Below are 17,666 nucleotides of genomic sequence, written 5' to 3'. Positions count from 1 at the left end.
GCGAAGACAAATGGCGCAAGACACGGGCAGCTGCTCACGGCGTGGGCTCTCGGGGCTTCTCCAGACGGCCGAGGCAGACCCTGCCCACATCCGCCGCCTCTGGCAGGAGCGCCCCCACGGGAGAGCACGGAACGGGCCCGGAGGCGTGGCTGCCAAGGCCCCAAAGCGGGCAGGCGGTCACTGGCACCTGCTCCTTCCTCTGCCGGGTCTGTCCTCCCACACAAACCCGTCTTCTCCCTCCCTCTCACCCTGCCCCGGGCCTGGGGCGCCCACCTCGCGCCCCGCCCCGGCCCGGCCCGCCCGAGACAGCGCTCAGCGGGCTGGGGAGCCCCGGCAGACAGGGTGGAGGAAGCAGGGTCCCCTTGGGTCTCCCAGCCTCTCCCTGCGCCAGGCCTGTGCCCAGTGCCCAGGGCGGGCCCAGGCTCAGGCATGTGGCCTGTCCGAGGAGGGGCCGCACTGAGCACAGGGTCCAAAAAAAGCAGCAGCAGCTGCTGGGAAGGGGCCAGGCCGCAAAGGCTCTCCTGGGCCGTCCCCGCCCGGCCCACGGCCTGTCCCAGCACCCCAGCCACAGGGGGTGGGAACCCTGACCGCGCCAGCAGCCTCACCCTCTCCCTCACCCTCCTCACATGGCCTACTGAGGTCCTTCCCACCCAGGGGTCTGCACCGACACCATGGCGTCCACCAGCCCGTCTCCGCCGAGAGCCTCCCGCTCTGGCCCAGGACAGCCTCTGTCCGGGCCTGGCCTCCAGGGCTGCGTGGAAGGGTGAACTGGCCATCCGCCCCAGCTCTGAAGCCTCCGAGCTCGGCGTGTCACCGCGCCCGTGTCACCTGGGGCCCAGGCAAGGGGGCAGGTGTCCACACAAGGGGCAGGTGTCCACGCAAGGGGGCAGGGGCAGTAAGACACCCGCCCAGGACCCCGCCCTGAAGGGTAAATCGGGGCAGCAGCCCTCCCCAGACCCATGCTTCCTGGACGGGCTGCATTCTAAGCTGCCAGGGGGCTCGGGCCTCCCCTCACCCAGCGCCCCATCCTCAGAAAGCCTGGGCTCCCGTGGCCCAGGACACGAGGTGGGATCCCAGGGAGCCAGACCGGGAGATGGGAGCCGGACATGGCCGGGCAAACTGAGAGAGGAAGGCGAGCAGGCTGGGCGGATGGCATCTGGGCAGAGCCGCGGGTCCCTCTGCCCTCCAGGGCCTGGCCCCTCCCCCTCACACACACTCCAGCGCCTGGACGGCTTCCAGAACAAACCTCCCGCCCCACAACCTACCTCCTTGCCCTTCAAACCCAGCCAGGGGTCACATCTCCTGGGAAGCCTTCTTGGCTGCCCAGGACGATGGGCAGCTCTTCAGGGCCCTAGTGCCCTTGTCCTACCCGCCCAGAGCCGGGCTGGGTGCAGTGTGGGGGCAGGGTCTCTGTTCTCAGCACCCTCAGCCCCTCGCCTCCTGCTCCCCCCTTCGCCCCCCCCCCCCGCCCCTGGGCAGGCTGCAGTGGAGGACGGTGCTGGCACCGCAGTCACCCCGCCCCTGCAGATGATTGGGGTAAGAGGCCGAGGTGGCTCAGCCAGGAGCCAGCCCCGTGGCCTACGATAGGCCCAAAGGCTCCTTGGAAGCAGCCCCACAGCCGGTGTGGCCGCAGCCCGGAGCCACCCCACGCCCCCAGGCCCAGACGCAGGCTCGGTGCCCCACTGCCGTGACCTCACGCTGCAGATGGAGACGTGGAAGCTCCCTGGCCGAGCGCGAGGTGGGAGCAGCCGCGGGGACCGAGGCCGTGACCCCACTGCCAGTGCCATCCTCTCATCCACAGCCTGCCGGGCACGGGGCGGAGGGGGTGGGGCTCAGGGTGCTGAGAGCAGAGCCCTGCCCCAACACGATGCCCACCTCAAGGGCACCATGGACAGCTCTCAGTGCCCAGAGCTGGCCCACCGCCAGGCTCCCGCTCCCGCCCTGGGCCCCATCTGCAGGGGCCCTGGGGCCGGAGCCAGAACCCTGGGTGAAAGGGATGTCCTGGAAGCAGAGAGCGGAGGCCCAGCAACGAGTGGAAGGGGTGAGGCTAACCTGACCGCAAGTCTCAGGCCCAGCCAGCCCGGGCAGCAGTGGCCGGCACCAGTCCCCTCCGAGCTTCCTCGGGCTGGAGGAGCACCCAGGCTGCAGCCTAAAGCCAGGCAGGACCGCCCGGAGGGCCCCAGCCCATTCCTGGAAACCCCATTTCTGGGCCCAAACAGGGCCGCCCTGGCTCAAGCAAGCACACTCTATGCGGAGGAGGTGTGGGCAGGGTCCCTGGGTCCCCTGAGCGGCTGTGGTGGGACGGGGTGCCCTCCATCTGATGCCAGGGCTGCCGCCTCTGCTCTCTGAAGGCCTGAATTCCTGCAGCCTCAGCCCTCCCTGGCACCTGAAGAACGTGCATCTGTGCAGCAGGTGTGCCCTAGCACGCATGTGGCCTGCTGGGGACCCTGGGCACCTGGCGGAGGCAGGACCGGCTTCCTGGAGCAGGTATTCCAGGCGCCTGCCTCCAGCCTGGACCGGGAGAGCTGCTCCCCGCCACAGGGCCAAGCTCCCGGAGCAGCAGGCCCGGACTTCTAGACTCCACTCTGAAAAGCCTCCGCGTGTGTGCGTGTGCGTGCGTGCATGTGTGTGCACGTGTGCATGTGCGTCTGTGTGTGCGCGTGTGTGTGTGCATGTGTGTGCGCATGTGCATGTGCGTGTGCATCTGTGTGTGTGTGTGTGTGTGTGTGTGTGTATGTGTGATCAGCAGCAGGGCTATTTCCTCCCCAATAACATTAAGAAACAACTAGTATTACCATCATTTAACCAAAGAAACGTTTAGACAGAAGTAAATAGATATAATCTCAGAATAAAGGGTGTTGTTTTATATTGAATAGAGGCCCAGTGCATGAATCCATGCACAGTGGGGTCTGGCCGGCCCACCCCACAGGGCCACTGGGCTGGGCCAGGCCAGCGGGGAAGGTTAGGGGTGGAAGGGGGAGGGGAGGAGCTGAAGGCAGTTGGCAGGCTGGCCCTGCCCCTGGTGGAACTCCTGGTGGTGGGGACAATTTGCATATTAGCCTTTTATTAACAGGATAAACTGATTGCAGCTTTTACCTTGGGAAACACACGCATACCACATGGCCTCATTTCCATGCGGGAATACCTGTCCTAGATTTGCATCAGGAAACCCCAGGCCCTCCCTTGGCCCCAGAGCCTACAACGTCCTGAAAGGGGAAAGGTCACATCCCAACACTTAAGCCTAGATGCTGGGTGAGGATCAGGGGAGACTTGGGGCCCCAAATCTCACTTAATAGGAAAGAGAGAGAAGGTCTTGGGGACCAAGATCTGTTAAATGGCCCCCCTAATCGATAGCTTTCCTGGTCAGGAGGGCCTCACTCTTCTAATTTGATTGTCCCCAAGCAACCCGGACAGCTGACCAAGAGAGCCCACGGGCAAGTCACTCCACTGCTCTGAGCCTCAGCTTCTCCATCTGCTGAATGGGAATCTCAGCGACCTCACCAGGCTGCAGGCAGGATGAGACTCTTCACTCAGCACCCGGACGCAGCAGCTCTCTGTTAGTTAACGTTTAACAAGGCCCCTTCGGGCCCGGCCAGGACCACGGGGCCTCTTTGGGAGAGGGCCCTCCGGGGAGGCTGAGCTGCTCCTTCAGGACACCCGGCTGCCCTCTGCCTGCGTCCACGGAATCTGTCGAACGCTTCCTTGTGCTCTGGGGCACACATCGCCTGCTTCAGACACGGCAACTGAGGCTCAGAGAGGTCGGCGCGAGGGTCCCTGTGTGCAGACTGGAGGGAGGGATCCGAGCCCAGAGCTCCGGAGCCGAGGGGCCTGCCCACCTGCGGTGCTGCCGGGCGGCCTCTGCCCTGGCGAGAGCTGCCCTCTCCCTTTCCCTTCCCGCTTCATCCCAAAGGCAGGCGTGCCCAAGAGGCAGCTCAGACCAGGTGACACCACAGGAAGCAGCTCCACTTCCTCTCCTCCAATCTCTGCCTGAGGACCACGTGCACCTCACGCCAAGGCCTGGCACCGCCCGGGCCCCGGGAAAGCCTGAGCTGAGCGGTTCCTGGGGAAGCAGCCCCGCCCCGCTGCCTCTGCAGCCAGAGCGTCAGCTCCTGGACTGAAGGCTTGGTTTTGCTTGGCCGGTACGCCCACCCTAAAACAGTGCCCCCACCCAGGGCTTCAAGGGGAAACGAACCGATAAGCAGCAGTACCCCCAGCAGAGGGGAATGTGGTCCAGGCCCACGATTTATGTGCAGCCAAGTCAAGATCACCCAGAGCAGCTGGATTCCCTCCCTGCTTCGGGCTGCCCTGCCACACGGGCACATGAACACACACACGCATACACACAAACTTCTGGGACGAGGCAACACCTGAGCCCTGATTCGCCAAGGGCTCTGCAGGGGTCAGCTGTCCGCTGAGGCCTGGAACGGAGCCACTGATCCACCCAGGGCCCGGGACCACCTGTGCGGAGGGACAGCTCTGGGCCCCTGAGCCGGCATTTAGTGAGCACCTGCTGTGCCTGGGCACTTGTTCGAGGCTTTACTCCACGACTCTTACCCATCCGCTACACCAAGCATGTCGAACTCACGGCCCAGCCAATATATAAGAAATGCCTTAACAAAAATTTCAAAACTTAGTATTTACAATATCCTGTTATTCGTAACTAGAGGACCGGTGCACAAAATTTGTGCATGGGGGGGGGGTCCCTCAGCCCAGCCAGCACCCTCTCCAATCTGGAACCCCTCGGGGAATATCCGACTGCCCATTTATAAACGGGCAATCAGACATCCCTCTCACAATCCAGGACTGCTGGCTCCCAACTGCTCGCCTGCCTGCTTTCCTGGTTGCCCTAAACCACTTCTGCCTGCCAGCCTGATCACCTCTAACCACTCCCCTGCCAGCCTGATCACACCCTAAGCATTCCCCTGCCAGCCTGATCACATCCTAAGCACTCCCTTGCCAGCCTATTTGCCCCTAACTGCCCTCCCCTGCAGGCCTGGTCATCCCTAACTGCCCTCTCCTGAAGGCCAGGTCCCCCCAACTGCTCTCCCCTGTATCCCTGCCCCCCCCAACTGCCCTTCCCTGCAGGCCCCGTCACCCCCAACTTCCCTCCTCTTCCGGCCTGGTCTCTCCCAACTGCCCTCCCCTGCTGGCCAACTTTTGGCAGCCATCTTGTGTGTTAGAGTGATGGTCAATCTGCATATTACTTTTATTAGATATGATAGAGGCCTGGTGCATGGGTGGGGGCCAGTGGAAAGGTATCCTGGATCAGGGTGGGGGTTCCCTTGGGATGTGGGGCGGCCTGGGCGAGGGGCCTATGGTGGTTTGCAGGCTAGCCAGGCGCGCCCCCCCCCACACACACACACTTAAGCAGAGACCCTGGTATCTGGGGTTTATTTATCTTCTATAATTGAAACTTTGGAGCCTAGAGTGGAGCCAAGCCTCCTGCTCGCTCAGTTTCTGTTGGAATTTATTTACCTTCTACAATTGAAACTTTATAGCCTTGAGTGGAGGCCTAGGACTGCAAGGGCAGGCGGAAAGCTTGGCTTCCTCCATTGCCGGGGAAACACAACCTCGTTCAGCCATCTTGGTTAGGTTAATTTGCATACTTGCTCTGATTGGTTTGTGGGTGTGGCTTGTGGCTGTAGCGGAATGATGGTTAATTTGCATATTGCTCTTTTATTAGATAGGATTACTAATAACGAACTACAACACTCACTAATGTCTGATTACTATAATTGTGTCTTTTGTTTGCCTTACGTGTAGATGCACCATTTCTCTCCACCAACACCAGCAGCGAATATTTTAGCAGCTGATGGCCACGTCATTAATCTTGGACTGACTTGTTTGGTGTGCACAAGAGGAAATATTTCACTTTCGGAGAACAAGAAAAAGGGGTTTATTTGCATTATGCTTATTAATTTGTGCAGTTATTCAGTGTCTGGTAAGCTAATGTTTAAGAAATAATATTAATTTTTATTAAAAGGTTCTATTATTTTATGCTAATGGTGACTCATTTATTTCAGCCATTTGTATTCAGCTTATCTCTATCGAAATAAATCTACATTTCTATGAAAATTAAAGCTTCTGTGTTTGCAGCCACATACACTTAAATCTTGTTTATTGGCCCGGGGCAGCCTTTGAGTTTGACAAGCTTGTTCTACATAAAGACACTGGCTCGGGGGTTCTGTGACTGGCCCACGCCCGCCTGCCTGCCAAGCCCTCACAGGCACTCTTCTCCTTTGGTGAGACAGAGGCCTGACACCAAGAGGAGGACAGCAATGCTAGAACCTTCTGGAGAAAGAGCCATGGAGCCAGTCTCAGGTGGAGGAGGAGGGAAGGGCAGAGTATCCTCTCCCGTTGTCCAGCGCAGACACTTCCTGCGGTGTGGGGCCGGCCGGGCCAGGGGCCGGAGAGGGCGGTAGAGGGGCTTGTGGGTTAAAATGCTGGAGTGCAGGCCTCGTCTTCTCCGGAGCCCACAGAGTACAAGATACCCCTGAATTCAAGCTCCGAGGAAAGGCATAGACCAGGGCACAGCCGGCCCCAATCTGCTGCCCCCTCCCACTCTGGACTCACCACACTCCCACCTTCTCTTCAGGTGCCCGGCAGCCTGCAGTCCTCACCCACCCCCTGCGGCCCACTCCTGTCCCTCCTGGAACAGCCTCTGCATCCCATGGCCATGCACTCACCTCCCTGCATGCCCAGGCAGCAGCCTCCCTCACCCGGCCCCCATGGACCAGCCATCTACTCAGTGAGACTCCGCCCAGCCAGGCCCACTGGGCTGCCCACACATCCCCCGGCCAACGTCCACCTAGCTCCACAGCCACCGAGATGCTGGCAGGAGCTCTGTGCAGTGATGAACCGTGCACACCAGCTTGAGCTCCGGGAGAAACTGCTCTGGCCTGAGACCCAGAGGCTCAGGAAAGCTGGTACAAACTCAGCGAGAGCTTGGGACATTCTCGAGAGAGAGCACGAGCTAGCAAGCAAGGAAGGGGGAGGGAGCGGTGGGTAGCTGATGAGCGGAAGGAGCAGGAAGAGTCCTCAGACGTTCGAGAACAGAGAGATGGATGCCAAGGGGAAAGGGAGAGGGAGAAAGTGGGCGAAGGGGAATGTGTGTAGGTGGGCCTGGGAAGGGGGTCGGGGGAAGACCTGGGGTGTCAGAGGCGCTCCCTGCCCCCAGCGCCTGCTCCTGGGTGTGTGGAGGCTGCTGTGCGGACAAGGACTGGTTGTGAAGGCCCGATTCCTCCTGAGGAGGCCAAAATGGATGCTGGGGGGGGGGGGGGGTGAGCAGCAGATGAGCGGTGCCCGCCTGGCCGAGTGTCAGCGCTATAAATAGCCGCGTTGCACCTTCCCCCTCGTGAGCACCTGCTCCCGCAGGCCCGGCTCTCTGTCCGGGCTGCCCCTCTCCACCAGGCCTCCCACCGCCCCTCCCCGCCGCCCCCGCGCAAGGCCAGCCTCCCGCAGGCACCCCGAGGAGGGCTCCTGGCACGGACCTCAGGGAGGAGCAGGCAGATTCCAGCCTGCCCAGCTGTCCCTTCTCCCCAACTGACCCCTCCCCCAAGGGGCCAGCTCCACAACCTCTAATCCTGTCATCTGACCCAGCCCCACCCGAACGGAATTAGCTCCGTCCAGCCGCCCTCCTGAGCCCAAAACGGGCACTGTCCTTTAGAGGGTCCAGGAAGCCACCACAAAGGGAAGATGACCTCATGGTGCCCGGCCTGAGCTCTGGGCAGCGGGGCTAGGGTGAGCAGCCGTGGCGCCATGCTGGCAGACCCTGGCAACCCTCTCCATGCCTCCTCCTGTTCTCCCGGCACCCAGCCCCAGGCCCCAGGACCTTACAGCCACACCTCTGCGCCAGCAGACCACACAGCCTGCCCCAGCCGCTCCGGCTCACCAGGCAGGCACAGGACACATGGCCAGCTGGGACGGCCCAGCCCACCCGCAGGCCAGCGCAAGGCTCCCACGCCAGCCACCAAACGTACTCGTTTGCTCATAAACAGCCACTCAGCGCCGGCAGGGACCCTGAAGGCCTGTCCCCCGTCCCTTGTCCCTCAGGAGGGGTTGGCCAGGCCAGGGCCCTGGAGAGACACAGCTACCAGGGGGCAAGCTCTGCTGACCACCCGTGGCCCTCTGGGAGCGGCGGCTGGGAACGACCAGCCTGGCCTGCTCAGGAAGTGCCTCCTCGGAGACTGGACAGCGGGAGTCACCACTTTCCCACGGACTTGGCAGAGGCAGGTGGGCGGGTGGGGGACCTGTGAGACCACTGGCCACGTGAGCTGGAGGTGGTGCTGTCGCCGGCAGAAGGTGCTGGCAGGCCGCAGGTCCTGGCACTCAGGCTGTGCGGCCCGGAGCAGGAGGGAGAGGTTCCGTGGGCTGAGCCATCAGGCTTCGTGGGGAGGGGTACACAGCGGCTCCCACTGGGCCGTGGACAGAGGAGGGCTGCTTTCTGAGACACAGGGGAGGCCTGCTGTGCCGCTGGGGCTTCTGATGGGTCCCTAACCATTGCCTATCGGCAGCACGAAGCTGCTCAGTCCCCTGCAGCCAGCTCGGGTGGCCGGCCCTGGTGCGAGGCAGCACCCACAGCTGACCAGCTGTCAGCCACTGCCTGTGGCCACAAAACGGGCTAAGGAGCGGCAGCGGCAGCGGCAGCGGCAGCGCCGCGGGGTCAGTGATGACATTGGCGCTTGCATGGAGGGGCAGTCCAGGCCTACTGCCCCAGAATGGGGGGGATGCGGCCGCATGACAAGGCAGCCAGGCGAAGGGACACAGCAGGAGGGCGAGGGCCGCAGGAGGGGCTGGACGGCCTCAGCCCTGAGGGCTCCTCTTTCACCAGGAGCAGGCTGGGGCCGAGCCCCGCTCCGGGCACCGGCTCCTGGGCGCAGAGGAGCCCTCCCCCACTGGGCCCGGAGCCGCGGCGGCTATCTATAGGGCCCTAATCCCCTCCCGCCCCGCGCGGGGGGGACAGCTGGGCCGCCGGCTCCGCAGGGAGGGCCGCTCCACCGCCGCCCACTCCTCAGCCGGCCCGGGGACCCGGGCCCTCACCGGCACCCTCCATGCCGTCGCTCCTTGGCTCAATCCTTAGGGGCCCTCCGGGCCCGCGGCCGGGCATTCCCTAAGAACAGTCAACCCGGAGGCGGAGGCCGGGCGGCCCCCTCCCCCGCGGAGCACACCGCCCGCGTCTCACGTTGCACAGTCCGGGGGCGGGAGGGCCCGGCCCGACCGGAGCCAGGGGCGCCGGCCCCGGGCCGAGCGAGCGGACCCCGCCGCCCGCGTGTCCGCCCCGCCCGCCGCGCTCCCGCCGGGGCTCTGGGTCCGCGCTCCCCTCCCGCCCGGCCCGCGCCGGCCGCCACCTCCCGGCGCCGGAAACCCGGAGCCCCCGGGGGCCGCGCAGCCCTCCGGCCCCGGAACTCCCAGGCCGCGGGCGCCCGGGGGAGCCCAGCCCGCACCGCGGAGCGGCGGAGGGAGGCGGGCAGCGCGGGGAAGGGGCCTCGGAGACCCCGCCGCCGCCCGGAGGACCCGCGGCCCGGCCGCCGGGGCGCCACCCTCCCCGCTCGGCGGCCCTGGGGCTCCGGGCGGCTCCCGGGACCTGGCCGCCGCGGGGCCGGCGTGCGGAGGACACGGGCGGGAGGACACGGCGGAGGGGCGGCGCCGCTCGGGCCCGCGGGGTCCGGCAGGTGCCGGGCCGGGAGCCCAGGGCCGGGCCGCGGCGGGCCCCCTGCCCTCCCCGGAGGCCGCGGCGCCGGCGGGGACAGCCCGGGCGGGGGCCGCTCGCGCTCACCTTCTCCTGCGCGCGCGTGAGCTTCTTCTGCATGTTGCTGGCGAACTTCCCCGCCGTCACCCCCTTGCTGCCCATCTCCGCCATCGCGCCCGCCGCCCGCCACGGGCGCCGCGCTCAGCCGCCGCTCCGTGCGCCCGCCGCCGGCCCCGCCGTCCGCTCGCGCCGCTCGGAGCGGACACCGCGCGGGGGCGGGGCGAGCGCGGAGCCACGCGACGCGGCCGGGGCGGGGCGGCGGGGGCGGTCAGCTCCGCCGCGGACGCCGCGGGCGAAGGCCCTCCGGCGGGAGCCGGGGCGGGGGCGCCGGGGCCGCGCTGACGCGGTGCCTGGGCCGCTTCCCCTCCCGGGATCGCCCCCGCGGGCCGGGGTGGCCGGGCACCGCGCTTTCCGGAGGCGGTGCGGGTGGGATCCCGGAGCCGCCTCCGCCCGCTCTGAGGCTCCACCCCGGCCTCCCGGGGCGGCACGCTCCCCGGCGCCCGCCTGGTGCTCTGGGGGCCGCGGACGAGTTCCCCTTTCTGCCCGGGCACCGAACCTGCCAGCGGGGGCGGCCGGTGTGCTGGAGCCGCTTCACAGCCGCCGGCAATGCTGGTGCTCCGCCCGCCCCCCCTGCTCAGCGCTGCCCTCAGTCTCCGTGCAGCCTGTGATGTGGGTGCTGCTATAAACTGCATCAACAAAGTAATAGTTACTATTGTACCAATTACCCTATCAATAATGATGGAATTATTATTCTATCTTACAAACGAGGCAGAGTTCTGGCCTTGGGGCTTTTGCCCACTATACCCTGGGGGTCTCCTCTGCTCGCAGGGAGAGAAAGGGTTAATGACCACTGTTTAACGGGAAGATGAGGTCACTGCCAACCAACTTTGCCAACAGACCACTGGCGCGCATTCTACATGCATACATACAGGTTGGGGCAAAAGTAAGGCTACGGTTGTTCATATGGAACATGAGAGGTTCGCGAAGCAGAAAACAAGACAGAGTCCAGGCGATTAAAAGGGGGAGGTTTTAATCTGCGCTCCCGGGCGGAGCTCGCCGATCCCAGGGTGGGCCAGGGAAGTTCCTCCATAAGGGGGCACAGGTACTTCTTTTATACAGCTGTTTGGTGAGGGGAGGGCGGAGGGCATGAGAGGGGTGGAATTCCTGCCTGGGGCCAGGGGTCTAGGAAGGCCCAGTTATCTCTGTCACCATCTACCTTGCAGATGCTTGCATCAGCTCTGGGCTTCCCCCGTGCCTCGACCTAACAGAAAATAATACAGTAATCTATATGTATCTATATATATAAAAGCCTAGAACCAAGACCAAAGGACCAGTCGCTATGACGTGCACTGACCACCAGGGGGCAGACGCTCAATGCAGGAGCTGCCCCTGGTGGTCAGTGCTTTCCCACAACCAACCTCCCCTCCGCCTGCGGTCCCTCCCCCAGCCGGCCCCAATCGCCCCCATGGCAGGCCAGGCAGAGGGATCCCACCTGTACATGAATTTGTGCACTGAGCCTCTAGTTAATAAATAATATAGGAATAAACTGTTTCACTTACAACTAGAAACCTACTTTTGCCCCACCCTGTATGTATTCCACCCAAACCCCTCTCCCAAATCCTACCAGTTATTTGGTTGATCACTACCCTCCCCTGCCTTCCCTCTGAGATTCTGCATTGGGTTCCATGCTTCTGTCTCTGACTGTTTTGTTTCTCAGATTATTTTGTTCATTAGAGTCCACATATGAGTGAAATCATGTGATACTTGTCTTTCTCTGGCTGGTTTATTCTGCTTAGCATGATACTCTCCAGGTCGCTCCATGCTGTCTCAAAGGGTAAGAGATCCTTCTTTCTTACTGCTGCATAGTATTCCGTGGTGTGAATGTACCACAGCTTTTTAATCACTCGTCTGCTGATTGGCACTGGGGCTGCTTCCAGATCCTAGCTACAGTAAATCGTGCTGCTATGAACATAGGGGTCATACATTCTTTCTGATTGGTGTTTTGAGTTTCTTAGGTTATATTCCTAGAAGTAGGGTCACTGGTCACATAGCAGTTCCATATTTATTTTTTTGAGAAAACTCCATACTGTTTTCTAAGTGGCTGCACCAGTCTGCATTCCCACCAGCAGTGTACTAGGGTTCCCTTTTTCCACATCCTCACCATACTTTTCCTTTGCTGATTTCTTGATGGAGCCATTCTGACAGGTGTGAAGTGATATCTCATTTTGATTTGCATCTCTCTAATGATTGGTGACTTTGAGCATTTTTTCATGTCTCCTGGCCATTTGTATGTCCTATGAAGAAGTGTCTATTTAGGTACTTTGCCCAATTTTTATTAGAATGTTTGTCTTCCTTTTGTTAAGTTGTATGAATTCTTTATATAGTTTCATGTAACAGACGTATCATTGCCAAATATGTTCTCCCATACAGTGGGGTTCCTTTTCGTTTTGTTGATGGTTTCTTTTGCTATGCAGAGCTTACTTTAATGTAGTCCCATTTGTTTATTTTTTCCTTAGTTTCCTTTGCCATAGGAGATGTGTCCATAAACATATCACTAAGAGAGATGTCTGATATTTTACTGCTTATGTTTTCTTCTAGGATTTGTATGGTTTCATGACTTACTTTTTTTATTAAATTATTATCTGTGTGCATGTTTTAACATTGCTTCCCCCCTACATACCCTCCCTCCCCAGAGTTTTGTGTCCATTGGTTGTACTTATAAGCATGTATACAAGTCCTTCGGTTGATCTCTTATCTCCCCCAGATCTCCCTACCCTTGACAGTCATGACTTACATTTAAGTCTGTTATCCATTTTGAGTTTATTCTTGTATATGGTGTAAGTTGGTGGGCTAGTTTCTTTTTTCTTTCTTTCTTTCTTTCTTTTTTTTTTTTCTTCATGTAGCTGTCCAATTTTTCCAACAACTTTTATTAAAGAGATAGTCTTGATTCCATTGTACGTTATTGTCCAATATTAATGGAGTGTAATGGCTTGGGTCAATTTCAGGGGTCTCTGTTCTGCTCCACTGATCTATATGCCTGTTCTTGTGCCAGTACAGGCTGTTTTCATTACAGTGGCTTTGTAGTAGAACTTCATAGCTGGTATTGTGATTCCTCCAACTTTGCTCTTCTTTCTCAAGATTGCTGCTGATATTTGGGGTCCTTTTTGTTTTCATATAAATTTTTGAAGTATTTGTTCTAAATCTGTGAAATATGCTGTTGGTATTTTAATAGGGATTGCATTGGGAAGAACGGGCATTTTAATGATGTTAATTCTACCATCCCAAAGAACATGGGATATTCTTTCACTTGTTTATATTGTCCTCTATTTCTTTCTTTCTTTCTTTCTTTCTTTCTTTCTTTCTTTCTTTTTTTTTTTTCTCCCCAATACCCTATAGTTTTCTGTGTACAAGTCTTCTACCTCCTTGGTTAAGTTTATTCTTAAGTATCTTAATTTTTTTGTTGCAATAGTAAATAGGGTTGTATTTTTTTCTTTTCATTTCTCTTTCTGAGAATTAATTATCAGTATATAAAAATGACATCAATTTTGGGGCATTGATTTTGCATCCTGCTACATTGCCAAATTCATTTATTAAATCTGGAAGTTTTTTCATGGAGTCTTTAGGGTTTTCTATGTACAATATCACGCCATCTATGAATAATGATATTTTTACTTCCTCTTTTCCAATGTGGATGCCTTTTATTTCTTCTTCTTGTCTGATTGCTGTGGCTAGGACTTCCAGTACTATGTTGAGTAAGAGCGGTAAAAGTGGTTCCTGCTCTTAGGGGAAATGGTTTTAGTTTTTGTCCTTTAAGTATGATATTTGCTGTAGATTTGTCATATATGGCTTTTACCATGTTGAGATATGACCCCTCTATTCCCACTTTACTGAGAGCTTTTGGGTTTTTTTTAAATGCTGTTGGATTTTGTCAAATGCCTTTTCTGTATCTATTGGTATGGATCCTGTAATTTTGGTCATTCAATTTGTTTATGTGATGTGTCACATTTACTGATTTATGACTATTGTACCAGCCTTGCATCCCTGAAATAAATTCCATTTGGTCATGGTGTATGATCTATTTTTAATATGTTGCTGGATCTGATTTGCTAATATTTTGTTGAGGATTTTAGCATCTATGTTCATCAGGGATATTAGCCTGTAATTCTCTTTCTTTGTAGTGTCTTTATCTGGTTTTGGAATTAGGATAATGCTGGCCTCATAAAAAGAGTTTGGAAGTGTCCTTCCTCCAGGATTTACTGAAGCAGTTTGAGTGTAGGTGCTAGTTCTTTGAATGTTGGTAAAACACCCTGTGAAGCTGTCTGGACCAGGACTTTTGTTTCCTGGGAGTTTTCTTTTTATTACTGCTTCAATTTAATCAGTTGTTATTGTTCTATTCAGGTTTGCTGATTCTCCCTGATTCAGTTTTGGGAGATTGTATTTTTCTAGGAATTTGTCCATTTAATCCACATTGTTCAGCTTGTTGGCATATAGTTGTTCATAGTATTTTCTTACAATTCTTTGTATTTCTGTGATGAAAGTTGTTACTTCACTGCTTTCATTTCTTACTTTAATTACTTGCATCATCTTTCTTTGTTTCTTGATGGGTATGGCTAAAGATTCGTCAATCTTGTCATATCTTTTCAAAGAAGCAGCTTTTAGTTTCATATATTTTATATTGTTTTTTTAATCTCTATATCATTTATTTCTGCTCTAATCTTTATTAATTTCTTTGTTCTACTTACTCTAGGCTTTTCTTGTTGTTCTCTTTCCAATTCTATGAGTTTTAGGGTTAAATAGTTTATTATAAATTTTTCTTGTTTTTTGAGGTAAGCCTGTAATGCTATGGACTTCCCTCTCAGGACAACTCTGCTGTGTCCCAAAGATTTTGGGTTGTTGTGTGTTCATTTTCATTTGTTTCCAGGAAGATTTTGATTTCTTTCTTGATCTTATTGATAACCCATTTATCTACACTAATAAAAGAGAAAGATGCAAATTGATCATACCTTCATGACGCCCATCACCCAATCAGGAGTGAGTATGCAAATTACCCAACAAATATGGCTGGTTAATTTGCATACACAGGCACCCAGCGGCCAGGGGTGGGCAGCGTGGGAAGGTGAAAAGGTGACTTCAGGTGGAGTGAAGGCTACAGAGTAAGGATAACCCATTCTGCACAAATCTTCATACATCGGGCATCTACTTGTTTAATAACATGCTATTTAGCCTTGATGTGTTTGAATGTTTTGGGTTATTTTTATTGTAGTTGATTTCTAATTTCATTCAGTTGTGATCTGAGAAGATGCTTGATATAATTTCAATCTTCTTGAACTCATAAAGACTTGCTTTGTTTCCTAAAATATGGTGTATCTATGTGAATGACCCTTGTGCACTTGAAAAGAATATATATTCTGCAGCTCTGGGGTGAAATGGTCCTTAAATGTCAATTAAATTGATCTGATCAAATGTGTCCTTTAGAGTCACTGTTTCCTTGTTAATTTTTTTGTCTGGAAAATCTATCTCATGAAGTCAGCAGGGTGTTGAAGTTCCCTACTATGACTGTACTGCTGTCAATCTCTCCCTTAAGCCCTCTATAGTTTTATATATATATATATATATATATATATATATATATATATATATATATATATATATATATTTTCCTATGTTGGGTGCATATAACCAGAGTTATATATCCTCTTGTTGTATTAACCCCTTTAGTATTATGTACGTATTGACCTTTGTTGTCTCTTGTGATGATCTCCATTTTAAAGTGTATTTTGTTGGATGTGAGTATTGATAATCCAGCTTTTTTTTTTTTTTTTTTTTTTTTCCATTTGCATGGAAAGGTGTTTTCCATCCTTTCACTATCATCCTGTGTGAGTTCTGAGGTGGGTCTCTTGTAGACAGCATATAATTGGACCATGTTTTTTTATCCACCCTATGTGTTTTGATTGGAGCATTTAATCCATTTACATTTAAGGTTATTATTGATAGGTACTTGTTTATTGCCATTTTAATTCTGTATGGCTAGGTTTCTCTTTTCTTCTCATTACAGCTGTCCAGTTAGTATTTCTTGTAGAGCTGGTTTGGTGGTGATAAACCCCTTTAGCCTTCTTTCTGTCTGGGAAGCTCTTTATTTCATCCTCTTTTTTAAAAAAATAAATATTTATTGTTCAGATTATTACAGGTGTCCATCTTTTTTTCCCCATAGCCCCCCCTCCATCCAATTCCCCACCCCACCCCATGTCCTTACCCCCACTACTGTCTTCATCCATAGGTGTAAGACTTTTGTCCAATCTCTTCCCAACACCCCTCAGACCCCCTTACCCCTGAGAATTGTCAGTCCACTCCCTTTCTGTGTCCCTTATTCCATTATATTCACCAGTCCATTCTGTTCTTCAGACTTTTTATTCACTTGATTTATAGATTCACTTGTTGGTAGATATGTATTTGATGTCTTTTTGTTGTTCATAATTTTTATCTTTTCCCTTTTCTTCTTCTTCCTCTTCTTAAAGAATATCCTTTAGCATTTCATGGAATCCTGGTTTGGTGGTGATGAACTCCTTTAGCTTTTACTTTTCTGTGAAGTTCTTTGTCTAACCTTCAATTCTGAATGATAGCTTTGCTGGGTAGAGCAATCTTGGTTGTAGATTCTTGCTGTTCATCACTTTGAATATTTCTTGCCACTCCCTTCTGGCCTGCATAGTTTCTGTTGAGAAATCAGCTGACCGTCATATGGATACTCCCTTGTAGGTAACTAATGTTTTTATCTTGCTGCTTTCAAGATTCTCTCTTTGTCTTTTGCTCTTGGAATTTTAATTATGATGCGTCTTGGTGTGGTCCTCTTTGGATTCCTCTTGTTTGGAGTTCTGTGCTCTTCCTGAACTTGTAAGTCTATTTCTTTCACCAAGTGGGGAAAGTTTTCTGTCATTATTTATTCTAATAGGTTTTCAATATTTTGCTGTCTCTCTTCTTCTGGCACCCCAAAAATTCGGATGTTGGTATGCTTAAAGTTGTCCCAGAGGCTCCTTACGTTATCTTCATATTTTTGGATCCTTTTTCTTTTTGTTTTTCTGGTTGGGTGTTTTTTGTTTCCTCGTATTTCAGATCTTTGATTTGATTCTTGGGGTATGTTTATCTACAGTTGAGTTTCTATCAATTCTTTATTTCAGTGTATTCTTAATTTCTGACTGGTCCTTTTCCTTTTTTTTTTTTTTTTTTTTTTTTTTTTTTTTGGCATTATCCATTAAGATCCTTGAAGGTCTCATCAAGTTTCTCAGCAGTTTTTAGAAGACTCTTGAGTAACCTTATAAATGTGGTCCTGAACTCCATGTCCTCCCATAGTTTACTTTCTTTCATTGCCCCCTTTCACGACATGCCTCTGTGTCTCCGCATTTTGGCTGCTTCCCTGTGTTGATGGAGCGGCTTTGTGAGGTAGGTGACCTATGGGGGCCAGTAGCTCAGCTCTCCCAATCACCCAGGTGGACGGTTTTGGTATACCCTTTTGTGGGCTGAGTGCAAAGTCTTGGTGTAGTTAAGCCTTGATTGCATTTGGTACCCTTGGTGGAATTGTCCTCCAGGCCAATTGGCTGTGGGGACACACTGTGTTTATAATGGAAGAACTGTTGTGCTGCAGACCCACTTGTGGTGCAGAACTTGTTTCAGTGGGGCTTTGGTGCTCACTGAGTCTGCCTCTAGAATGTATCAGTTATGGATGTGAGGAGTTGAAATCTGTTTCTCACACTGACCACTCGATACACTGGCTTCTGGATCTCCAATGGGGTGCAAGTCAGCTACTGTCTGAGGCCACCCTGCAGGAGCTACAGCGAGAACCACAGTCCTCTCCTCCTTGCTTGGGATTTGTAGATTATGGAACTGTCTGAACCAGTTTGCAAGTTAGCAGCCATAGTGAAGGCCA

At 54.3% G+C, this 17,666-nt stretch overlaps 1 protein-coding gene across 18 annotated transcripts in view; it reads right to left on the bottom strand.

Annotated features, from left to right (window-relative positions):
* The window catches only part of BIN1 (bridging integrator 1), a 56,428-nt gene extending 46,480 nt beyond the window's left edge, over nucleotides 1-9,948 (bottom strand). For 6 of the 18 annotated variants that reach the window (XM_084892023.1, XM_084892024.1, XM_084892021.1 and 3 more), the window contains exon 1: nucleotides 9,776-9,947. In XM_084892023.1, coding sequence (XP_084748149.1) covers nucleotides 9,776-9,859 — 84 coding nt within the window. In that variant the 5' untranslated portion in view covers nucleotides 9,860-9,947. Of the gene's footprint in view, nucleotides 1-9,775 lie in introns of all 18 variants that reach the window. The other 12 variants (XM_084892016.1, XM_084892014.1, XM_084892018.1 and 9 more) reach the window with 4 other exon arrangements.
* Between the last annotated feature and the right edge of the window lie 7,718 nt (nucleotides 9,949-17,666).

This window comes from Pipistrellus hanaki, assembly GCF_964339955.1.
Source record: "Pipistrellus hanaki genome assembly, chromosome: 8".
Classification (NCBI taxonomy): Eukaryota; Metazoa; Chordata; class Mammalia; order Chiroptera; family Vespertilionidae; genus Pipistrellus; species Pipistrellus hanaki.
The sequence above is the reverse complement of the archived record's forward strand: the minus strand, read 5'-3'. Positions and strand labels throughout refer to the sequence as shown.